General features: G+C 41.1%; 2 protein-coding genes across 3 annotated transcripts; one reads left to right on the forward strand and one right to left on the reverse strand.

The window, feature by feature from the left end:
- Positions 1-779: 779 nt before the first annotated feature.
- On the reverse strand, positions 780-8,818 carry dsc2l (desmocollin 2 like). The gene is made up of 15 exons (XM_033636179.2): positions 8,593-8,818; positions 8,116-8,223; positions 7,910-8,008; positions 7,415-7,570; positions 6,688-6,832; positions 6,435-6,589; positions 6,198-6,332; positions 5,913-6,098; positions 5,542-5,789; positions 5,213-5,355; positions 4,344-4,562; positions 3,235-3,456; positions 2,832-2,947; positions 2,349-2,684; positions 780-1,928 (listed from the first exon to the last, which is right to left on the reverse strand). The coding sequence occupies exons 1-15, from the start codon at positions 8,629-8,631 to the stop codon at positions 1,731-1,733; spliced, it is 2,505 nt and encodes an 834-aa protein (XP_033492070.2). The 5' UTR covers positions 8,632-8,818; the 3' UTR covers positions 780-1,730.
- Positions 8,819-14,915: 6,097 nt separating this feature from the next.
- LOC117264026 (desmoglein-2-like protein) lies at positions 14,916-24,493 on the forward strand. Of its 2 annotated transcripts, XM_033637818.2 has the most exons (14): positions 14,922-15,121; positions 16,656-16,778; positions 18,908-19,063; positions 19,174-19,315; positions 19,414-19,577; positions 19,729-19,863; positions 19,961-20,146; positions 20,237-20,514; positions 20,635-20,777; positions 20,868-21,089; positions 21,658-21,888; positions 22,179-22,306; positions 22,426-22,767; positions 22,865-24,493. In XM_033637818.2, exons 1-14 carry the CDS (start codon positions 15,068-15,070, stop codon positions 23,885-23,887), a joined length of 3,327 nt encoding a protein of 1,108 aa, XP_033493709.2. In that variant the 5' UTR covers positions 14,922-15,067; the 3' UTR covers positions 23,888-24,493. The 2 variants fall into 2 exon arrangements, with proteins under 2 accessions (XP_078029503.1, XP_033493709.2); XM_078173377.1 differs by having other exon boundaries at positions 14,916-15,121; positions 20,237-20,777.
- Positions 24,494-25,708: the final 1,215 nt, after the last annotated feature.

Genomic DNA, 25,708 nt, shown 5'->3' on the forward strand with positions numbered 1-25,708 from the left:
ATTTGGCTTTCCTGCAAATTTGCACAATTCCTGTTTAAAAAGGACTCCAGTTACAGGTCAGGAGGATGCCATTAATGATTACATCTCACTCACTGTCATGAGCACAAGCCTCTCGTCCATTAGCAGTGGTGTGTGTAATTCGGAAGAAAGAAAATAGTTCCTACATGAAACTGCTCACAGCAAGACCTGTGGATTATCTTAAGTAGGCGGGTCATGATTTCTGGAAAGAGACATTGCTGTAGAGTTTTTCAAATTCAAAGAAACGGCCGATATCTCACACTCAGCAACTCACCCTGAATCAATAGAGATTGAGAAATAGCACTATAGGTAACAAGAAAATATGTGTTTTTGAGTTTGGGGTGGACTGTGCCTTTAAGTGCAACAGCTTGTCTGTGGAAGAGTGGAGGTAAATATCAGCCAGGAGGCGAGGAGCTTGGCAGTAGGTGTAACATTGTGCCCTTCATATTGTGCAAGCTCAGAGTGCCACACCCAGTAAATCATTCACCAGAGTGCACACAGAGTCTGGGCACAATGAACTGTCTGTGCTCTTTAACATTCTGCTCTATCAGTCTGCCAAAGTACAGAGTCAAAACAGTGTGAGGAAGCCTGCTTTTTATTTTACAATTTAATGCTAATAAAAATGACCTGTAACCCGGGATCTAAGCTGTAAACAAAGCCTTAAACACTGATCATTTACTATCTTATTCTATAAACCTTTCTTAATATTGTAGTTAATTAAATGAACTTAGACTTGTAAAAACTGAATCTGCTACAGCAGCACAAGTTCACCAAGACATTCTTTAATGGAAAATTACAACTTCAACACCTTAATGTGCACATACTGTACAGGAACGTCAAGGTTTCCTTTGATTAGCAGGTTCAAGAACATTTGTCTCCTCTTGTGTCTGGTCAGTCTTGTGTTCAGACAGTTGTAGGCAGTGGCAGGTAACACCTCGCTCATCACATCCACGCCCTTGTGCTGACTTTCCCAGGATTACTGTCAGTATGTCGCAACAGCCTCGGTGACACAAAGGGTTTAAACTATGCCTTGTCAACGGTATTGTTTGAAAAACTGGTCAAAGACAATCAACGTTTTTGTTTTACAGTAATTCGAAATGGAGCATGTTCATGTGAAATATTAAAAAAGGCGGTTTTAATGTTTTATTTCATTTAGATTTGTTTTATTTTTCTTTACAAAATATATCAAAACTATAAAATTTAGCAAGCAATTTAAACTCAGCCACACAACTGCAAAATCGTATCATTTACTATCAACACAGTAGACACCAGAATACCCAAAGTTGTTATCATACAGTAGATAGAAAGCCCGCAGCCCCTCACTGCCTATATATAAATACAACTATCATCATAAACCGGCTAAACCAGCCCCCCCGACCCTCTACAAGGAGAAGCAGGTATAGCTAATGAATGGGGGTGGATGGGAATCCAAGACTCTGAAGGCAAACAACACAGAACACACAGAACAAAGTACTTACAACAGACTGCATCTGCGTAGTTTTCAGTGCAAAAGACTTTTACCAAAAAGCAGCAAAAAAAAACAAAAAAACAACAACAACAAAAACTTACAGCAGAGCACACACACACACATGCGCCACCTGCTTGTTCTGTTTCTCATTCATGTTCAGGGGCATACCAAGCATTCATATCCTAGGCCTCTCTACATCCTGTACAGTGGAAAAGTAAACACCATTATTTCTGAGCTTCATTGTTCATGTCTTTCTGCACACCTCTCCCAGAGTCTTGAACTTCGGTCCGAGCGTGTTTAGGAAGTCGAGGTTATCGTTGTCGCCGAACTCGCTGCAGCATCCCACAGAGCCGGCTGCGGAGCCCGCCCCCTCATACCCGTAGGAGTGGACGATGTCGTCGGCGTACCGCCCGTCCTCCTCTGTTCCAAAATAGCCCAGCTTCTGCAAGACAAAGTGGAGGGGAGAGGAAAGCGTGTTATTACTTGGTGTGGACTAAGCCTGAGCGATAGGAGGGGAGATACTACACTGTGTGATAAGACGAGGCTGCTCAGGATATGACTGGCAGTCAGATATTACACAGAGAAATAATATCTCTCACCAAGAAGTTGAGAAATAATAAAGTTTACGGAGGATAGTATCACGGCTTACAGATTACATTACACACGAGAATTACCTAAGCTCTTACAGATAACAAAGAAGTTATTAAACCTCAGAGAATAAAAGGTGTACACATCTGGACACATTTAATTCTGCCACATACTCCCACTTTTTGTGCCTCCTTCCAATCTTAAAACACCTCTTTTTTGTTGTATCATATCTATAAATAAATAGCTTTTCTTTTTAACTATAAAACAACATTACCTGGTGTAGATAGCGGCCATTTGTTTGCCAGTTGCGGAGGAAACTTGAGTCCTGAGCAAGGTATCTGCTGTCAAAGGCCGCACCGCTACCCAGGAGAGTGCCTCCATACTGCTGAGTACCGTACTGGCTTTCATACTGGCCTTCATACTGGCCAGAATAGAACTCCTTGGTATCGGTTGTGTGAACACCGGACTGCCCATACATCCCGTTCTCTTGTGCTCCGAATGTGCTAGAGCTTTTGTTCCCCAGCCATCCTGCATTCACCATGGAGCCCTTAACGGAGCCCTTCACTACTGGGTCAGCCCCCATAGTGGGAACATTGATGAGACTCGAATCCTGCGGAGAAAAACAATAAAACAAAAAACGAGCAATCAAGTAACAATTAAAGAAATGAAGCAATAGAGAGAAAAAAAGTTTGGATAAAAATAAGGTTGCTTCACAAGGGTATGAGCCCAGGCAATGCTTTCATTACTATGTCCTTACCACTTCGTCCCCTGGGGCCTCTGTGTTTGATTTGAGCAGGATTCCACCGCTGTCTCCCACATCTTCAAATTCCAGCTTGTCTCTCTTTGTTGCGCAGAAAAATGCAAGCAGTGCGCCTGCAATAACAAAGCAAGCATGTTAGATATTAATGTACAAGGAGTGCAGTTTTTTAACAAATAGGGCTCCACCTGTGGTAGGCATCACAGTGATACACTGTGTAACACCTCCACAAATCATCGCTCCGTGCCCGATGTACAATGCATAATTCAGTGACAGAATCTCCAACTTTCTATCGCTCCTCTCGCACTTTTACACATGCATGAGCACAAAATTCCTGTGTTATTATCTACACAGTGTAGCCTACACAATTCTGCTGGAGAGAGTCTATCAGTGGGGGACTCACCGAGCAGTAGGAGGAGGGCCAGAGGCAACAGCAAAGCCAGTATACCCAGTGGCCCTAATGACACAGAGCGTTGCTTGGCCAAACAGGCTCCATTCCTGCACTGGCAGATCCTCACTTTGGCTGTCTGTACTTTACCATTGCCCTGCAGATCTGAAACCTCCATGGCAACATCGTGTATCCCTGTAGGAAGCTCTTTCAAGTGCTGCAACGTGGCCGCCGTGTCTGAGGTGGAAACACGTGGAGAAATTATGAAGATTTTCCCAGGTTTCTCCAAGAAATGGCAACGCAAATTATTTTGGGACAGATCACAGCCCAGTCTCATAAATTTAGTTGTCATTACAAATAGGGTAAACAACCACTTAAACAACAGCAACACATTCAGAATGTATATATATCATTATCAGATTTTTAAAACTCCTTTGATGCCACTCCAGTCCTGGAAGGTAACTGATTACATTTACAGAAGCTCTGGTTAATTTTCTTTCTCATATTTCCAAGTATATTTGTAGTTTTTTGTTCACTTTGTTTGACAGCTGTAGTCACAACACATGAAATGAGCTCTTGAAATATGTTATGGAGTAAATTACCTGCTTCGATGATAATGACACACTGATGTTAATACATATATAGAGAGAGAGAACTGACGGGTCGTTCTGCTGCATGACAAGTGCTCATGCTTTTGAAACTCTAAGCACATTTTGCTGATGATACTTGTATAGACTTTGACTTGTAATGTGTGTAATGCTACTTTTAATTCCTCTTCCACTACATACTGGTATCAGCCAAAATTCCTTATCAGTCAGGCTGTAAACAATCAACTTTATGTCTGCTTCTGGCTCATTCACTGGCCATGAAATGCCTCTGTTATCTTTTGTGTTGGTGGTTTATTTTGATAGCTTTTCTGAGAAAAATAAAAAGCTTGTTTTGGGGATGGTAAATATTTGAATCATTAACTGAGACTTGGATTATGCTGTGAGAGGAGTTTGCACGATTCCTTTACAGCTGTTTCAATAATGTTTCGCTCTTGTTAAACATGTCTCCAGTAGTTTTTTTCTCCTGTATTTCGGTTAAAAGACACTCGTAGATCAAATAGAAATACAGCCACCTACCATTATATTTAGTTAGAGACCATTTGCCGTCAGGATCTTTCAAAACAAAGCTGAAGGGGGGTCCATAGGGATTCTCGTCCTTGTCTTCAGCCACAACCAACACAGAGCCGAGCTCTCCTTCCTTCTCACACACCACCAATTCGCTGGTGGGGATCAATGGCACGTTGTCGTTGTCATCCTCCACCACAAGGATGACTGTTCCTGTTCCTGTCTTGGAGCCTGGAATACATTAGAGTTACATAACTACATTTAATAGGGCAGGTCGACACTGACAGAAGACTACACAGACCAAGTCGGTCGGGTTCTGGCATCATTTGGCTATGAATGATCCTGCAATTAAAAATTCTGATACACATCTGGGATATGAGCCCAGTATTCACGGCCACATTAGAGGACTGTGAATCATGGTGACTTGTCACATCACATCTTGTCAACAGGTGTTCTCACGATAGACACAGGCAGGGCATGCTTTTTGTTCAGACACATACCGACGAGGGTGGAGCTGGTGTTTCTGGTGACTTTCGAATGTGTAACAATGCCACTTACAGGCGAAGAGCTTACGGGTGTTGATTAGACATGCAGACTACACACCAAACCACAGCTTTCAGTGACAGTGTGATGCATATTTGCCAAACCCAAAGCAGACAGTGTGAGTTTATAATGAAGGTGAGTAAAGAATTAGTCAGCAGCACGTTATTAAGGCTTGTGATTTTTTTTTTTCTTCATCAGTCAATTAGTTTTCAGGTATGCTATAATCTACACAATAAAAGTGTGTTTGTGTTACATATTATCATTTTGGGTCTTGTATGGAGTCCGTGCCTCATAGAAGTCATGGGAAAAGAAATATACAGCATTTAAAAGTAACTTACTGGCATCAACAGCCTTCATGCTGATGGTGTACAGTCCATCCTTGACCAACTGTGACTCTCTGTCAATTTGGTTTGCAACCCTCAGCTCTCCGTTATTTCTGTCGACATTGACCCAGGCACCTGGGTCTGTGAGCTTGTAATACCTGAGAGAGGGTGTGAAAAAAGTACTTGTGTAGTAGCAGCACATTCTTCAGTTTAGCAGTGAAAGTCTGCCCTCCAGTGTTTAAGAGAAGTAACATAAACTTGAGGGTCTTGAGCATTACCTGTGATTGTGTCTGGTATCAGGCACACCGTACCACATCACTTTTAAACATATATAGAGTGCTTACTTGATGCCGTCGCTGCTCTTGGTCTCAGGATCCGTAGCTATGTACTTTCCAATCAGCGTGCCATTTGGTGTGTTCTCTTTGATATTGAAGCGGACAGTCGGAGCCGAGAATGCAGGACCCTCGTCTTCGTCTTGTACATTCACATCCACAGGGATGGTCAGCCATTGGGCCGTGGTGCCTTTCAACTCAGCTTCATTACGTGCGGTAATCTCAAGCTTTACATTTTTGTTCCGCTCAAAATCTAAAGGCTGGAAAAACAGGGAGGGAATACGTTGTTAATATTGTCACTGCTGCGTTATAGGCCTTGACTTTCCATAATATGCACGGCTCTATATTATATTAATTTGATATTATTACAAAGTCTTACTCACTTTTGTCACATACAGAAGCCCCTCGTTTGTTTCGCGGTCAGTGTCGATTCTGAAATTCCCATTTTCATTTCCTTTAGATATGATGAATTTCGTAATCCAGTTTGGTGTGTTTATCAAATCCTTATCTTCAACGGGAATTCGGAGGATGAGTTTGTCTTTTTCGTTTTCTTTGACAGTGGCTGCATACTGAAAGGAACAAGAAGTGTATTACTTTAATTAGACAGTCTTTTAGTGAAACAAGTACACAACACACTAATGACAAAGACGTAATTGCTAATCACTTACAGATGTTTTTGTGAAAGTCGGTGCGTTGTCATTGATGTCCCCCACAGTAATGGTTGCTGTTGCTGTGTTGAACAGGCCAGTATTTGCACCATCCATATCTTTGATTTGTACGGTCACCAGGTACTTGTCTTTCGTCTAAAGAACACATTATGACAAAATGATACGAGGGAAAGGTAAAAAAACATGTTTAGATGAAGTAATATGAGTAATCATAAATGCAATGCTGCCAGTGCTCACCTCTCGGTCCAGGGTGTTAGTTACTGTGGTGATGGCACCTGTGGCTGGGTTGATGGCAAACAGGTCTAATCCTGTCAGTAGGGTATACCTGATCTTGACATGGAGGCTTCCTTCCAGATCTCTGTCTGTGGCCTCCACTTTCCCCACCTCTGTCCCTGTGGCGTGAAACACAATTGTCAAGTTTATTATCGGCCACACTTACGGTAAAACACCACAGGATTACCGGCATGTATTGCAAGTTCATGTATTTCACCTGGAGGGCTTTGCTCGGGCACAGAATACTGGAGTGAGCCTTGGAATGTTGGAGCGTTGTCATTCTCATCGTCGACATTTATCACCACGTCCAAAGGCAAGTCTGTCTCCTTATTTGTGTTCCTTTCAAAAACTCTGACTGTTAACTGTGAAGAAATTAATAAAATTTTACAAGGTTAACACCTTCAAAAGTACAAAGACGTGCAAAACATAATATGTTGTTTAATTTATTTTCAGTGTCAGATAAGTCAGGTAAAGCAGTGGTTTCCAACTGGTGGGTCGTGGTCCAAAAGTGGGTCGCAGGTCTATTCTCAATGAACCATAAGTGACTTGCATGTCAAAAGAACTTTATTTTTAAGTGCAGTGAATTTCTGACACAGAGCTTTTATTTTGAAGTGCTATTTCCTGCTGTAGAGTAAGTGACTAACGTACAGCTACTCAACAGAGACGGCAAACTAGTTCAAAGACATGGCCAAACACAAGTATGACGCTGAACTGTGTGGATCTTGAACTAATGACTAAGAAGAAATCTAGACTCTGTGGTGGGACCACTGATTTATAGAGCTTTTCAAGTGATTTACTGCTGAAATTTTGCATCAACTCCAAAAATATTTTGCCTCACACCTTGGGCCTTGGGAAATCATGACATTTTTCACTATTTTAAGACACTTGAAGACCAAACAGTTGATTCTTTGAGTAAATAACAGTCAGCTGCGTCTCATACTCACTACAAACTTTGGGTACTGCTCACGATCGACTGCCTTGTGCATAATCAACATCCCTGTGTCCCTGTTAAGCGAGAACACTCCCACTGGAACCTGGTTGACACCAGGTCCACTGATGGTGTAATACACTTTATACAGGGCTTGCGAGTCCGATACAATCTGCAACAGGAAGCAAAAACACATCCAAGTAAACACAACGAAACCCAGATTTCAATCTCAAGCCTGGTGCAGGTATTAAAACATCCAAGGAATTAATCACAGTGTTAAGTCAGTGGAAAGATGTGTAATTAAAAGGTGTGTCTGGGTGTGTGAATCGCACAATCTGAGTGGGAAAATGAGCATCAGAAAATAGAGGCAAGTGCAGCAAGAGGAAGATGAAGAGAATTTGTGGATTTACAAATGCAGGGATAAAGACTTAATAGACATGTAGGCTAGTGTAAACATTAAAAACACATAACAATGCTTGAGTAATATATAAAACAGTGTTTAAAAGATTACCGTCTCAATGTTTTTTGGGAAAGGTCCCTTGTCATTCTCTATGATGTCGAAGGGTGGGGGACTCCAGCGCCTCTTGGAGCGCTTCAGGATGTCACTGGGCTGTGGCATGACAACAGGTCAGGCATGTTTAGCAAACAAAAAAGGCACTTCGACACTCTGACATGTTTAAATCTGTTGCAGCAGAATATATTCATGCATAATATTACCTGTCTTTCCAGTGTTTTACTGTGGACAACGTGAACTGCCATCTCACTTTTCCGTCCATTGTCCTGAGCCGAAACAGAAAATGTCTGCCCTCCTGTTGCCCATTCAAGCTATAATAGACAAAAATGATCGATAAAGAATAAATATACACATAATGAGTACAGTAACTGTTGTTATTTTGTGTGTGGTGGGTGGTGTTTGTGGTGTAAATATGTGGAAGGAGTCCGGGATTTAACAGGAGCCCACACCTGACAGGAACTGAGGTAAAAAGTCGAGCCTTAAAGTCACTTTCACACATCAGCAAATCGAACCACAGCGTGGTAAAATTAACCAAAAACGTCCCCTTTAATAGCAAATAAATACATTATAACAATATTTCTATTTGGCGACACTTAACAGGAAGGTTTGCGGTTACATTTGTATCGAGGACACGTTTATATTAGTACAAGAGGATGTAAAAGCAAACTGGAGGCACTCACCAACACCAGGCAGAAGGTCAAAATTAAAACATTCGCCATTTTTGAAAACTTTTCATGAACTTTGTCCGACGGGGGAAGTTGAACTCCACCGGTGGTGACTTGTCCAAAAAGTGTCGGATGATAACACTGTTTCGGTGTTAAAATCTCGCCAGGAAAAACCCCCGCACTTGTGTTCTCAGTGTGAGAGACGGAGAGAGTTTTTTGCTCTGAGTATCTGGCGCTGCTGCTGACAGTGAGTCAGCCACAGACACACCTTGGCTGCCACACCCAGACTGTGTGTTCACCCTCCCTGCTTGAGACCCGCGGGCGAAGGCACCTTTGGGCTGTGCTCAGTGTTGTGCTGCTTATGTAGTGCACACGTCAACTCGTAAAAACTGTGCATTTATATATATGTGTGTGTTTCTGCCAGCAGGGGGAAATGTTGCTTAAAGTAACACTGGAATTTTAGAGTGTTGCAAGACATCAAAACACATATAAACACTATAATTTCCATAGTTATAGTGTTATATGGGATACAAATGCATATAAATGCACTGTAATGTAGTTTTTTGTGATAATGCAGTGCAGGTGCTTTAAATTGCGGGAGCTACACGGTTAAAGTGTCCATGGTTTGTGTTCTTGCACTTTGCATGGGATAATTGTTCGTTTGTCTGCTTGTTTTTCTGGTTTCAGAAACCTCTCCCAGGTCCACTCAGCGTTTGACCCTTGCACGCCCCTCCTCTCGCCTCTGCTGCACCACTGAAGCATTATGGTAGGAGGAACAGAATTGCACTCCTCACTTAACGCCACAGGAATGTTTGCTGAATGAAGCCTGGTGTGGGGGGGAGGCTCTGCTCCCACAGCGAAAGCGCTCACTATCTCTGTAAACTGCTGATAAAAGAGAGACCGGGCAGATCCAGCAACACTGGGCCTGTGTCCTTTGTAAAACATTTTCCAAGTGGATCTACTGTAACAGGGGTTAGGCTTTGTTTAAAAAGAGCATAGGGAAGTCAGAGTACGTGGGGCTGCAACAGGAAAGGTGAGAAAAATGTCAGGAAGACTGCACTGCTGTGAGTCATGGGCGTGGACGTAATGAAAAGGCTCAGGACTGGAAGTCTTAACTGTAAATGGAGAACAGGCTCAGCAAAATACCCTCTTGTATCACTCCCAGACTAAAAATGAAAGTGAATTATGGTTGTGCTCAGGCTTACAGTACACAGAGTAAGTATGTTTGAGCAGATAAATGTGTTTCTGCTTATTCTATCGGTGACACAATGTCTGACCTCTCCCTCCCACACTGTCCACTCTGTGTGGTAGTCTGCAGGAAAATAAGTCACAGCAGAGGCGCTTTAGCTTCTGCAGATAAACAAAGAATTGCTTAACGGACTTCCTGTAAATTAGCCCAGTTCAAAGGAAACCAAAGATGAATCATTTCTCAGCAAGACCCAGATCTGAACTACAAAAAACACAACATGTCTTAACATCACTGTCGCATGACTAACTCAGAATTCATCAGCTGACCCGTGTCGTAGCAGGGTTTGCTTGCTCCTTTTAAAACTGTTAAAATCTGTTTGTCGTTGGTGTGTTGTTGCACAATCTAGTTTGGTGCGAATTGCCACCATGATGAGAACAAACCATGTGTGTTGCCAGGCCGCGACATAAGATGTTTTCATACATCCCATTTAAAAGCTGTAAAGGCAAAGTCGCTCCAGTTGTTCATTTTATGACAGTGACATATGCCATATGCCTGAGGTAAGAAAGTTTGTCACCTAATGCAATTGCTCCACCCTTCTCTGCACTTCTGTTGTGTTGGTGCTAGCGAAAGGCAGGGTGGAGCATTCACGTCATGTGTGATGGTTAGTATTTGGGTGAGACAAGTAGCTCGGTGGTGTTTCTCAGCAAAACTGTGACTAATAGCTGATGATTGTCAGTGTGTCACTGGTCACCGGTATCACTGACATGCATGAAAGGTTTTAATTAAACAATACAATCAAACAACACTTGCCAGGTCCCAGTTAAGTTTCGTTGGAGCCATGGCGCACCTATCTGTAACGTACATGAAGGATTAGGTGTTCGAGCTCTGTGGAAACTGTTTCAGAAAGATTCTGACTCAACTTTATTGATGCTTTTACAATGGAATTGAGACCTGTTTTAATTATGTAATATATCCTCGTCTGTATGAATGAGTGGATGAGATTTTTTTTAAAATAAAAACCGTTTAAAATAATACAGAACCTGCCCACTAGAGTGTCCAATCTGGCCCATTGGATGACATTGAACACCTTGTGAAGACTAAGAGGTGCCAGGTTTCAGGAGCAAGTTAAACAGTGAGCAGCTGTCTTCATGTAAAAAGCTGCATCAGATGCTTTTGACTAGAATACAGTTCTTTTCTTACACTTTAGTTTGGTGTGGTGATGTCAGTATTACGACACAGGAGTGGAAATGTATAGGAAAATGCACATGTAGTTACATCACAGGCAGTTTGTCATCTGTTTTATAAATGGACAAGTGTTTTTGAAATGTACTTCTTTAAACAAAATAAGGTAAAAGTTTGGAGGTGTTTGTTACTTATAGGATATTATGCAGCGGTTTAAAGTTCAGGCCCACCTGTGGTCAAATCAGACCGAATGTGGCCTATGAACTAAAATGATTTTGACACCCCTGCCTTGGACGTTAGTTCTAGCAAGGTGTATTGAATAAACTGGCGTCTGAGCTCTCAACAAAATGTACATGTGTTTACTGACAGTTGTTATACCATGCTGTTTTAATATGGACGTATACACAGGGTTCCCATGTTTTGGAAAACCTGGAAAAGTCATGGAATTCGACAATCTTATTTTTAAGGGCTGGAAAAATCATGGCATTAGTAAAATCCTTAAAAGTTTTGGAGAAGTCATGGACTTTTGTTGTGTGTAATGAAATGAAGTGTTACCGTAATCTTCCTTGGATAATCTTCCACGTAATGTAGCTTAATGTCATATCTGTTTTCTGTAGCTGCTGACGTAACGTAGCTCTAATATGTGACGATTACCATCATGTACATTTCTTCATCTTCTCCTGCATGTATGCTGACGAGCTGCAGTTATGTCTGAAGAGTTTGAATCTGACACCTCTGACTAACAGCAGGCACGTGTGACAAGAAGAACAATGCTGTGATAGTGTGATTCCAAGACAAGGGCCAAGACAAGCTAATTTTTTTGCACTACTAAGCACTTTTTTCTATACTTTTAAGCTACTTTTACTGCCCATTGTGTCTTGACTATTGTTAAGTTTTTAAATGTATCTTTTTTGGAGCTGTTGTCCATTGTGTTTTCATTGTCTTTTAAGTTGTATAGTGTTAGCCATTTGTCTGGTTTTATGTTTTTATCTTGTCACTACTTGCCTGTATGAGCAATGTACACCAAGACAATTTCCAATCAACCATGTGTGTTGAAATGGCAAATAAAGATCTATCTATCTATTCAACATGTAGGGTCATGAATCCCAAAGTCTCCAGGGTCCACTTGTACTTTTTTGAGATGGATCAACTGACACAGGCAGCCTAGGTCGTTTATTATCACTCAGAGCGCCAATACACATTTTGAATTTGGTTTAACTGCTCTAAAAGTAGAGCATGTTAGTTCGAAGGTACTGAGCGTTCTGTTTTCTGAGCAAATTAATCAATGTGCCAACCGAACTGTGGCTCTACAGCTCAGTGTCCACGGACTGCCTATAATGATATAATTCAAATATAGAGTATTGCACAGTTCTGTTTGTGTATACTTTGTGAGTGATCATGGAATTTTTATTACGATACCTTGAAAAGTCATGAAAAAGTTTGTCCCTGAAAATGTTTGGGAACCCCAAATACACCGCATGATTGCAACTATCTAACAAACATATGCAGTTAATAGTGGGTCAGTTTTGGTTGACAGTGTTGTTAGAGTGTGTGTGTGTGTGTGTGTGTGTGTGTGTGTGTTTCTCAGGACTCTGCAATGTTACATTCTCCAAAAGTGGTTTGGTCACTTGAACTGGACGGACACGACACACCCAGCTCATGTGACATAATTCACTCTGCTGCATTTTCAAAATGCTCCAGACGCAATTAAGGTTATTATTCCAAAGTATTTGCCGGGCTTTGAACTTTTCAGTTATCTCTATTGTATCTGTGTTAAATTAATGACTTTGAGGCTGTGAAAGAAGAAGGAAGTCGGTAGCTTCAGTCTCATGTGGTGCTTTTTTTTTTCCTGAGGTGCAACTTGTGCAGGTTCAACCAGGAAACTGTTATCTTTTATTCTATTGTTACTGTTATCATTTGTTTTAAAAAGCAGAATTCTAAGTATAGAATTCTAAGTATAGAAATCCCATCTCTATCTACCATATCATCATGAAGTACCCAGCATGAAAAGTGCTGGATCACAAGTACAGTTATACCCATTCTTTCAGAAATCCCGCATCTTTCTTTCCCATAATATATGGATTAGTTTGGATGGTGTTTTCAAATGTTCTCTAATTCCCTATGTTTCTGAATTTAATGTATTATCCGCTGTACGTTGCCCAAATAACGTCATGCTTTCTCCATTGAACACTTTCGTGATGACCACACTCATTCACCTTTCCTCTCATGACATATTGCTCAAAGACGGCGATTAAAAAAGTCAGTGAGTAAGAAATCATTGCCCAAGAAGCAGTCAATCTCATTTTCAGTAAAAAAAAAAAAAAAAAGATGCAGATGTTGCAGAATTTCAGTGACATGTGGACGTTGCCATGTGATAAATAAATCACAGTTTACTAAAAACTAATTGTTTGATCATACAAGATAAAACCTGATACGGTCATTTCCTCTCCCACACACCTTTGACCATGGGGAGTTCAAGTTTCATGTATCCTGGCAACGCAAACTTTTTATTTTTTCTCCCTCTGCGTATCTCAGTTAAACAAACTCACCAACGCCTACATGTACGAACACTCCCACAGTCCAGTGTGCACAGTGTGCAGCTACATGTTCGTGCACTCTGGGAATTTCACAGGCTCGGGTGAAGTTTTACAGATAAGTGAGAGAGTTGGTCCAAAAGCACTCTGATACATTTCTTTTACTGGATATTGAAATGATATATAAATAGCAGACGATAAGCGATAATGCAAAGTCAAGATCAGGATTTAATCCTTTCAAGGGCAGAGGTTTCGGGGCCACATTGGAGGGCAACATATATGAATCAGGGGGCTGGGTCATTTTGAGCATCAGATACTGTGGCATTATGGTGAATTTTTCGGCACCAGTTTGTGACTTTTCAGCATCAATTATTTAGTTTAGTCCAGTTCAGTTTAGTTTAGTTGATTTTAGTTTAGTTTAGTTTAGTTTAGTTTAGTCCAGTTCAGTTTAGTTTAGTTGATTTTAGTTTAGTTTAGTTTAGTTTAGTTCAGTGCAGGTCAGTTTAGTTTACTTTAGTTTAGTGTAGTTCAGTTCCGTTTAGTTCAGTTTAGTGTAGTTCATTTCAGGTTAGTTCAATTCTGTTCAGTTTAGTTTAGTTTAGTTTAGTTCAGTTTAGTTTAGTTTATCTGTACATATATGTGTAGAAAATACAGGAAAAAGAAATTAAAAGTTATAACATTGTGCAGGAGAGGTTAGAAGCCAAAAATGGCATATTAAGATACCTCCCCAATTTAAGAACAATCATACATAAAAAGAAAAAGATAAAATAGTTCCAAAGAGTTGAATTGATTCTGCATCAATTTATGGAGTAAATGTCTTACATTTTGTCAAAATAAAAGCCCTCCGCTACTTTTATGTTATTATTTACTTTAGTTTATCTGCACATACATGTATAGAAAATGCAGGAAAAAGAAGTTAAACGTTTTTTAGTCATTGTGCAGGAAAGGTTAGAAGCCAAATATGGCTTTTGAAGATACCTCTCCAATTAAATAACAACAATTCTACATAAAAAGAAAACGGTAAAAACACAGATTGTATAATTGAATAAGAGTTCAAGACTAAGATGTATTACAAAATTATTAAAAAATTAATTAAATTAATTTAGTCCTTTTCACATTTATAAATTGTGTCATACCCTATTTGGGGAGACAAATACACATGTTCTGAATATTGCAAATGAATCCTGTTGTTAAGTGTTTGTCTCCACACACAAACACCATTTGACCCACTGCCCCTCCACATTCACAATAAAGGCATGTCTGTCTGGTTTGGACATATTTTGGAGTGATTTCCTCTCAGTCCAGTCTCCCTTTGTGTGTGCTTTTCCTCCGGCCACAGACAATAGTCACACAAGTATTGCAGCTATGCTCACAGTGGACATGAGCGCCTCCCTTCTCCGCCTGCTGTCAGCAGAGGCTTGAGCCATCACACTGAGAGAGGAACCGCCTATTGCTGTAAAAGTTCTTCCTACCCACCGCAGGGTCAAAGTCTGTCCGAAACCAACGCAGGGTAGAGACCAAGCCGACGCGAGTTAACTTCAACAGGAGGATTACCGAAGTTTATTCCTATATATTTTTCTACCAGATGTCTCCACCGCTGAGATGCATCATTTTTCCTCTGCTGGCGTTCCTCATAACGGTGAGTAGCCTTAAGCGATTCAGTTTGCGCTTCTCAGTGTTTGGTGTTCATGATCGCGTGTGTAGCATATCGGATCTTAAACAGGTGTGGCACTTGTGCGCTTGGTTTAAGTTAAAACATGGTATGCAGCTACAGATACAAAGTAAATGCGCAGTTTGTTCACAGGGACACTCGTATTGTGCTGGAAGGTCATAAAACAGCCCCCTTTTTATTTCCTCTCCAGCAAAACAGCTTTCCATCATTCCTGACATAAATACAGGATGTGGGGGAAATTTTTAAACACGTAGATTTCCCCTGGTGAAACAAATTAGAGAAGGTTTTAATCTTTGTGACAATTAAGATGTGAATGGTAGCTGAAAGTATTGTTTAAAGTTGCGTAAACTTCTCAGAGTAAAGTTTGTTATTTGGCAACAACAAATCAGTTTGTGTTTTCATCATGAGAGCACACCTTTATTGTATTTTAAGATCCCTGAGATCGCCAATGGACCTAACTACATGATGTACCAGAAATAATGTGTAAACCAGGGGTGTCAAACATACAGCCTGGGGGCCTGAACTGGCCCGCCAAGGGGTCCAATCCGGCCCCCTACAGTAGATGACTTAGCTCACCTACTGTAATGTTGATGCATGTGTGAAGACTAAAAGGTGTCAGGTTGAAACAGAGAGTAGATACTTAATATAAAACGCTACTTCAGAGGCGTTCCCACCCTGGCGAGAATAAAGCTCCTTGAAATAACGATGAATACTTACGGTGGTCATATTTGAAGATAATGATTATTTTGCAATACATTGTCAATCAGCGTCGTCATCACAAAGGAATCTGTATCAGACTTCTATCTCAAAACAGTATTGGTGGAGCCCTGCTGCCAAGGCACTGGCAAAACTCAATTGTAAATGGCCTGTGAAGCAGGGGATGACATCTTCACAGCTTCTTCAAGGGCTGCCACTTTAGTGGGAAATTAGGAGAAAGTGCACATGTGACGAAATTGAGTAGGAGACTGACTGAATGTGGAAATAACGGTTGAATTTTCTGAGGATATCGCAGACGGCTCATCAGCTGTTTTGTAAATTTTTTTAGAATGGATTTCTTTACACTAAGAAGAGGATAAAAATCTGAAGGGGTTGTTATTGATAGGTTATTATGTAGTGGTTTCACTGGTCCGGCCCACTTGAGATCACACTGGGCTGTATGTGGCCCCGGAACTAAAATGAGTTTGACACCCCTGGTGTAAACACTGTAATGTGTTACCCTTTAACGCTCATTTAAATGCAATGTAATACACGTGTTTTTTTAAGTGACAAATCTATCCTTTTATAGTATTTAGTTTCATATGTATTGAATGAGTGCTTGTTGTCTGTCTTAATTTGTCTTTTTACTTGAGTAGATTGCTCTGACCTGGAGTAGCACTCCTATTCTAAACTAATGCCATATGTGTGTGAGTCAGGAGCAGCAACGATAAAATGCCATATGATCTTGCCATTATTACACAGTAGTAATGATCACATCTTTCCGTCTCTCTTTGTTTACCTGCAGCTTGTTCCTGTGGGGGCAGAAGGGAAAGGGACAGTGCTACAGAGGCAGAAGAGAGAATGGATCACAGCTCCCAGACGGCTGGTGGAGAACCGCGATTACACCGGCCTGCCGAGTATCGCTAAAGTGTGTACTGTTGTATTTCTTTCTAAAGAGATCTTCATTTTGAATGATTAAAAGCATGTTTTTTTCACAGTTGTGCATATGAGTGTTGGTACAGCCACATTTCATTCCTTACAATAATTACAGCGTTGTCAGATTAATTTGATTGTGTTTCCCATCTCGCTGCTTTTGTCCTCAGGCCACCTTTGTTGATTCAAAGCCTAGATTAGAGTACGGGTGAAAGCAACTCCCCAGACACTGGCAAACGTCCATGTTCATGAATGAGTCAGTTCAGAAACACTGTGTGACAATGAACACAGCTTAGTCTGATGTGTAGTCACTCACCTGTGTGTTGAGCTTGGCTGGTTTCGTGTCTCAGCTGGATATTGATTTATGCCTTTTGGATTCCGAGCCACGCTGCGATTGTCGGATATCATTTAATGAGCTTGGTTTTGTGGTTTTTATCATTAAAGTGAAAACAGTGTGGGTGCCATATTTCAGTTTGGTATATCAGTGGTGGAAGAAGTATCGTTTACATAAGTATAAAAATAGTTGAGTATTTCCAAATGATTCATGGTGGAGGATAAGGGTCCGTCCCAATACTCACACTTTCCCTCAAAATTGGCCCTAGCCCTTGTTTTTGCGCGTTCCTGCGAAGGGCTAGGGTGTCCCAAACTTTCGGGAAGTTACTTTTCAGCCCTTAAAATCCCCACTTAATTTGAAGGGCTGTGCGATGCACACTTACGAACCCATCTCAACTGATTGAATTTCCCAGGATGCATTGCGAAACTATCCAGCCAGGCGAGTTTTCCAGGAAGATGGCAGCTTCCATGAGAAAGCCATCGCACAATTGTAATACTATTTTCGCAAATAAGCATGCAAATATTCCAAAATATGTCGGAATGTGTACTTTCTGCATATGCATTGCATTGTTATCTGTAAGCGTTGAGTTTGTTAATTCACGATGTAGCTGACATGAATATCTACAGAGTTCTCCGTGAAGCCATTAATGTTGAAGCCTACGTCGACAATCCGCGTGACATAGGTGAACACGTCTGTTACGCTAATTTGTATGAAGTGGCGTCCCAGTTTGTAGGTAGAATTCCCTACCCCTCAACACTACCCCTTCGTCTTTGAGGGGAATCTATCTGAGTGCACTTGAAACCAAGGGGCAAGGTTAAGGGAAGAGAATTGGGATTGGCCCTTACTGTAAGTGTTGGTGGATAAGTTTTTCAGCATAAATAAATACTTCTGTTTCATGAACGTGTTTACGTCACTTGACAACCTATTTGAAGAAGTTGCTCAAAATCAGCAATATTTTTGACATTTTTTTGTAGTAGGAATTAAAACAAATACAGTAGAAGATATTAAATAAAATAGTTGAACCACTAAATACCACTACAACTTTCGGAAAATATTAGGTTGGTTCAACTTAATTAGGTTTTTGAGGTCAAAGCAAATCGTGTTGGTTGTACTAAACTAATTGAGTTTATCAGATTATAAAAGACTATAGGATTTACTGTATAAGGTCAGAGTTGAGACTATTTAAAAAGATGCATGCAAAGTGTTACCTTAATTTTTTTAAGTTGAGTTAGTTGATTTTTTTAAGTCTATTCCACTACATCTCTGAGAGAAATATTGTACTGTTTTACTCCACTACATTTATTTCATAACTTTAGTTACTTTTCATAGTCATATTATTAATACAAATTTTAAATCAGCTATTAAATTATGGGGTATTATTAAAGGTTAAAATGAGCTCAACCTTACCAGCTCCAACATGAAAGTGATGAATACATTAATGCATCAATAATTATAATACAATATATATTATTCTGAAATAGGCCATTCTGCAAAATGACTATTTTACTTTTGGTATTTTCAGTATATTTTTATGTACTTTTACAAAAGTAAATTTTGATGCAGGGCTTTTACTTGTAACAGTATTTCTACACGGTGGTACTGCTGCTTTTACTAAAGTAGAATATCTGAGTGAATATCCAAGTACTTCGTCCACCACTGACATCATCTGCATGCTTCATACAATACAGTTACTTATACTTAATAAGCTATCTTTACACTTTTCTTTGTAACTGGAAAGTCTTAGATTTACAAAGGTGGATTATTCATTTTGTGTATTTATTATTTTTCAGATCCGCTCTGATAAGGAGAACTATACAAAGATATTGTATTATCTAACGGGTCCTGGTGTTGACCAGCCCCCTCAAGGAATATTTGGTGTCGACCGTGACACTGGCTTTGTGAAAATCTTTGCCATTCTGGACAGAGAGGCGACCCCCTTCTTTCATGTAAGAGCATTTAAACATCCTGGTTTTTAAATCTAAAGTATTTAAAGTCATACTTTTGTGTTGTGCATGTACAGGAAACGGAGAAGTAACTCAGATATCTCTTTTTGTAGTTAAAAGGTATTGCAAAATACCCAGACGGGACGAACGCTGAAAAAGATCTTGACCTTAAAATTACTGTTCTGGATGAGAATGACTGCCCACCGGTCATTAAAGTGCAGCAAGTTGGATCTGTCAATGAATCGAGTGCAGCAGGTATGTTAAGACATCTACAGTAAGTTTATGAAGGCAGAATATTTTTACCAGCACTCAGTGAACTGATAAATTATTTCATTACCTTTGATCATTTTTAGGTACTGTTGTGATGAGAGTGATAGCTACTGATGATGATGAAGCGGGCACGCTCCACTCCCAGATCTACTACAGAATTGCGGAGCAGAGTAACACAGCTGGGATGTTCTCCATCAACTCTCAGACTGGAGAGGTCCTGGTTCGACAGAACACTCTGGATAGGGAGGTGAGGCGATATACTGACCTGGAATTCTTCTCTTGTTCACTGGAAAAGCTTGAAATTCATAACACAGTAGTCAGATCAGTTTCACAAGTCCAACTAAGATCGCCACAACATATACTAATCAATGTGCCATATATCTGATTTATTCTTTCAGCGGCAAGATACATATACGTTGACTATAATAGCCTCAGACCTGGGCGGACAATCAGGAGGAAACACAGGTACCGGAGAAATTACGGTCAAAATTCTGGACATAAATGACAATATTCCGACCCTGGAAAAAGAATCGGTAGGTGCGACACACAACAAACACTTCTGTTCTTCTTTCATTGACTTTTCTATTAATGCTGCTCTAAAGCAACTGTTGGTGTGTGTTTTATTTGCAGTATGAAGGCAGTGTGAAGGAGAACACTGTCAATGTGGAGGTAATGAGGATCAAAGCCATCGACATGGATATGATTTACACTGACAACTGGCTGGCTGCTTATGAAATCGTGTCGGGGAATGAGGCCAGATATTTCACCATCACTACGGATTCAAAGACCAATGAGGGAATTATCATGATCAACAAGGTAAAAGAGGGTACTTTCAACTAGATGGACTGAAGTTGTTAACATTACTATGAAGTTATATGCTGTATTGTATTATCCTTGAATCTGCAGGCCTTGGACTATGAGGAACTAAAAACGCTCAACTTGGAGGTGGCTGTGTCCAACAAAGCAGCGTACAATTTTGGCAGCAGGATCCCATCTGGGCCCATAATCCAAAAACCCTACCCCATTAAAATCAACGTGCTCAATGAGAAGGAAGGCCCCCGATTCCAGCCAAGTGTCAAAGTGGTGACTCTCTCTGAAGACCACACTTCCGTCTCCCTTCACAAAGTCATCGCCAACTATGCTGCAATTGACAGCGACACGCTCCAGACGGCCACCAACGTAAGGTACGGCCACATAGTGCAAGATGTTACCAAACATCAGATGAGTAGATACCTCTCCTTGTGTCTCTGGAATTACGTGTCATGGTTTGTGTTTGTGACCTCACATGTGTTTTACATTTATAGGTACGCTAAAATCAAAGATGATGACAACTGGTTGATTATTGATGAGAAGACAGCAGATATCAGGCTGAAAAAACTTCCAGACCGAGAGTCCAAGTACTTGATCAATGGAACGTACTATGCCAAAATTATCTGCATCAGCACTGGTGAGTTCTGTAAATATGACAGTTGTCATTTTTCTACAGTGGACCGATACGGTGCATAATATTAATCTCTCTTGTGACTGGCTTTTTCAGAGACTCCCTCAAAAACCGCCACAGGGACCATAGCCATTCAGGTGGAGGACTTTAATGATCACTGTCCGGAATTGACCGCTACAACTCAGACCATGTGCCTCGAGGATGAAGTGATCTACGTCACAGCCGTAGACAAAGACGAGTTCCCCAATTCAACGCCATTTGAGTTCACAGTGATTCAGGGGGGCAGCAAGGGGAAATGGACAGTTGAGCATGTCAATGGTAAGATGAGAACGTTCTTGCTAATCATGGTTAAATACGCCCAAGTGTTCTTCAGGGTTCAATTCAATTTTCAGCTTTAGTCTTTGACTCTGTGATGTTAGATTTTGAAAGACTTGGAAGCAGATTGTGATCATTTCAATGCTTTTTTTTGGTATTTATTGTTCGTTTCATTGGCTTCAGATGGCACAAATATGTGTGAACACAAGCATGTTATGTCGCCGCAAATACATTATATTTTAAGCTCCAAAAGCACTTTGCCAGGGGTGTTTGGCTCATAGAATGATTGCAAAATTAACTGGAAAGCACTTTACTTTTTACTGCATTCCACTTCATGCAGTAAAAGTGTTCTAGTTTCAGGGCAGTGCTCCCGAGCATGTTTAATCACTGCCATAGATTACTGAGACGATAAAATAAAATGGAACCGTCGTTAATTTTATCAGCCTCATCTCTGCTTTTCCTGTCATGACAAGTAAATATCTATCATGAAAAACCTTGGTCGTATCACTTATGTATAAAGAAAAGAAGCACTACTACATTGCTTTTAAATGTGGATCTCATCTTTCTTCAGACACCACGGCCATTCTGAGGGACCAAGCCAAATTGTGGCCAGGCACGTACAAAGTGGCAGTGGAGGTCAGAGACCAGCAGGGAAAGTCATGTGCTGATGTCCAGATAGTTGACGTAACTGTGTGTACTTGCGATCACGTCACTAAAACCTGTGGCCCCCGCACCGCAAAGACCGCACAGTTTGGGGCTTCAGGTGTCCTGCTTATGCTCCTGGGACTGCTGCTTCTGCTGTGTGAGTAGAGTATTACCTATATCCTTTCTCTTCCTGGTTGGTTATCATGATAAGAACCACTAACTTACCTCTGCAAGGTTGCCTAAGCTGACATGTTGTAGCGTGCTCGGAGGGATTAACCAGCACCCTCTGAATTATGACTCGAACATGTATTGCACAAGTATTTGTATTGGTAACTCATACGTTTAATCCCTCTTTGTAATAAAAGTAATTCTCAGATTGATGGTTGGACTGTATTTGACCTTTTTTGAGAATACTTGTTGACATGGTGTGAAATGTGTGCTTTTCAGTGCTGCCCCTCCTGCTGCTCTTCTGTCTGTGCGGAGGTGCAGCAGCTATCGGAGATTTCAAGGCCATACCATTTGATACGAAACAACAGCTCATCTCATATCACACTGAGGGGCAGGGAGAAGACAAGGTACTTTGACTCGTAAACAACACTTTAACAATATGTATATATTCAGTTTTAAACAAATGTGGCGACCAAATTTGCATCAAATGCTTCATCTCTGACCGAAACTCACGTTTTTCTCACAGGAAGTTCCTCTTCTGCACGCTCCAGTGGACATTGGTGGTGGCACACTGAATGCCAAGAACGTCAACACCTATGGGGAAAAGGGGTACCTAGGAGGACTGACTGAATTAGGAGGCGCAGCAGGTGGGGGAGCAGCTGTGGGAGGTGCTATAAACACTTCCACCTTGACAGCTGAGAACATGCACCTGTACAACCAATATAACCAGTCCAGTGGGCAGGTGGGGATGGACTATGTGGATGGTGGGATGATGGCAGGACAAGAACATCATTTCTCCCGATACGGGGCTGGGGTCTTTGATGGGATGGCTCTATCTGACCACTTCCTGGGGGATTATTACGCAAGTGTGAGTATATAAGTCTAATGGTTTTGAGTAGAAGTTGAGAATTTTGTTTTCAAATGTTTTTATAACAAAAATATAATCTGGTTCTCTTTATTTGCAGAAATCCAACCATGCTGCACTCCAATCCCAGCAGAAGGACGGTCTGCTGGTTTATGACTATGAGGGTCAGGAGTCCCTGGCAGGGTCTGTAGGGTGCTGCAGCCTTCTTGAGAATGACAACGACCTTGCTTTCCTCAATGACCTCGGGCCTAAATTCAAAACCCTTGCTGAGATTTGTCAGGGGTCAACCTTGGTAACAGAGTCTGTAGATGCAGGGGTTTCTATTTCTCCACCCAGACCAGTGTCTCCTGTCTGGCCCTCCACCTCCACCCACACACATGTCAGTACTCACAGCGAAACGATAAGGGACAGGGACCACCTCAACATCAACACCCTGAACACCTCCAATGTCGCGTCTCAGTCCTCTGCCATCATTCAGGAGGAGCGAATCACCGAGAGAGCCCAGGGTTCAGCAACCCTTCCCAGTGTACATGTCCAAGACAAGATTATGATTCCCAGTCAGACACTGCTCATACAGCAGCCCGCCATGTACTACGCTGCTACACCCATGTATGTCGTCGAGCCCAAGCCCCAAATGGTGCTTGTTGCAGGGGGCACCCAGCAGGCAGTTGGTCAAGTAGGCCAAGTTGGCCAAGTTGGCCAAGTTGGGTTAAGTCAGGGACTGGTGCAGGTTGGTGGCCTGCAAGGCTCTCAGGGTGTAGTCCTCGTAGATAGGCAGGTGGGAATGGGTGGTGTGACAGGGCAGGTAGCACAAGGCCTTTCGCAAGGAACCCTCTCCAGGTCTGCACAAGTCTTGGTGGTGGAGAATGGGTCCTCAGGTGGAGCGCAAGGTGTTCGTCTAGCCCAGGGCCTTAGCCAGGGTCAGGCAGGGCATGGCTCTGCAGAGCAGGGCTCTAAGATTCAGACTCAGAGTTTTTCAATGGCTTCATGCGGTTCTGCAGGTTCAAATGAGGACTTTGCTCTGACAGCCACACCCAAAGTGCAAGGCAGCCAGAGAGTGGTTGTGCAACGTAAGAAAGTCTCAGTCACAGAGAGAAATATTGAATCCAGCACAAGAGCATAGTACATCCACTAATGTCACACTTGTTTGATATATACTGAAATATGCATTTTAGTATGCTTAAATGCATTACAGTATATATATGTTCACACAGATGGAGTGTGATAAATAGTGGTAAAACTGGTAAAAAGATAGTTTAGTCTGCTTGACCAAAAGTGCAATACTGTATGTCCTCATCTAGTGACAACACTACTGCTTATAATACAAGTAGTTAACACGTGGTATTGACTACATGATGATCATTGCCAAAAGGGTATTGGATTCCCATACTGCTGCCGTTTAGGAAAATGACATACATTTCTTGTATGCTACCTGCTGAGGCTCTGTCAGCATTAGTTGAAGGCATATACAGTATTAATATAAAGTATAGATTGGGAGAAGCAACAGATTTTAAGAGGCATTACATGATTTCTATAGTTACACCCCGGTCAAGGGAAAACCTTGGCATGGAATTAAGTGTGATTCCCCTCTTTCTCTGGTCCAAGGAATGAGCATTTAGGCACCGAATGACAGCCCTGAAGAAGAACTGTATTTGTTTTTTAAGGTACAAAGCTAGTATGGCTTCAGGGCACGGGCAACTGAAGTAAACACAACAGAACTAAACGAAAATTTTGATCCATATCTCCTGAAGAGAAACTGGAAAAGCAGAGTACAAACAAAAAGGTATCCGCCCCCTGCAACTATAATTGCAGCTATATCAGTGTCAACATGAGTTTGAGCTTTGTATGTGCTCCTAAAGTCTCATAAAGGTATTATAATGCATGTGGAAAATCAGTTTTAAAAGGTAGATATCTCAGCACCTGGCAAAAAGTCGTGTCATTTTTACGGATCATTGCTCTGCTAGATTTGAACAAAGCAGAACGTGGAGTCTAAGGAATCCCAATTTTTAGTCACTTGCCAAAAGTCCTGTTAAAATGACTGTAATTATACTGTCAGCATACACACTGTTAGTCATGAGAAGCACAGTTATTTGGAGAGAAACTAAAGCAGAAGTAAAACAAAGTTTCTGTAGCTACTTTAATGTTGCATTTAGGCTTTGAACACTAGATTCGGTGGTCTGAGTACTGTATTTATCGTGTGGTTTGGGTTGCATTTTGTTGTATTTTAGCTTTAGCCATGCTGTAAGCCATTCTGCTGACCTTTAGATTGTTGTAGTTATACTGTAACTAATCAGGAGCTGTAATATGGGTGGTCCCCTCTAGGAACATAGATAAATACTGTTTGTACTGTGGAACTGATGAAAGCACAGAAGAACCAGTGTTTGAATGATTTAGTGCAGCAGAAAGGGAGGAGACTCTTTATCAGTAGACGACCTAGTCAGCACAAATCAAAAGAACGATACTACACAAATTCTCAGTTTTATTGATGCACTCTTTTTTATCATTTTTACAGAATATGTATGGGTTTCTGAACTGTACTTTTACAATAAGTCAAGTGTTAACAACAGAAGATGTAGGTGCCAAATCTGTAAAAAGAAATTTGTATAGTAGCTTACAGCCCTGTGTTTTGTTTTTTTTTTGTTTTTTACAAATGTATATTGTGCCATAATTATCAGATAGGCTCTTAATATGTTGTGTGTTTCTGTATGTGTGCATGTGTGTGTGTGTGAGAGTGTGTGTGTGTGTAGAGGTAACCTAATCGGGATATGTGGATAGGCAGAGTATTCAAGGACAAGTTTGCCAAGCACTGAACACATTTGGTGGAATGACGCTGTTTGATATTAGTGTTCCAGCTATTGACACGTGTATTTTCATCTGTAGTTTCTAATATGCTGTATGAATATAGCATAGATTGCATCAGAACATTGCAGCACTAAAGCAGCAC

Source organism: Epinephelus lanceolatus, chromosome 12 (genome assembly GCF_041903045.1).
Source record: "Epinephelus lanceolatus isolate andai-2023 chromosome 12, ASM4190304v1, whole genome shotgun sequence".
Classification (NCBI taxonomy): domain Eukaryota; kingdom Metazoa; phylum Chordata; class Actinopteri; order Perciformes; family Serranidae; genus Epinephelus; species Epinephelus lanceolatus.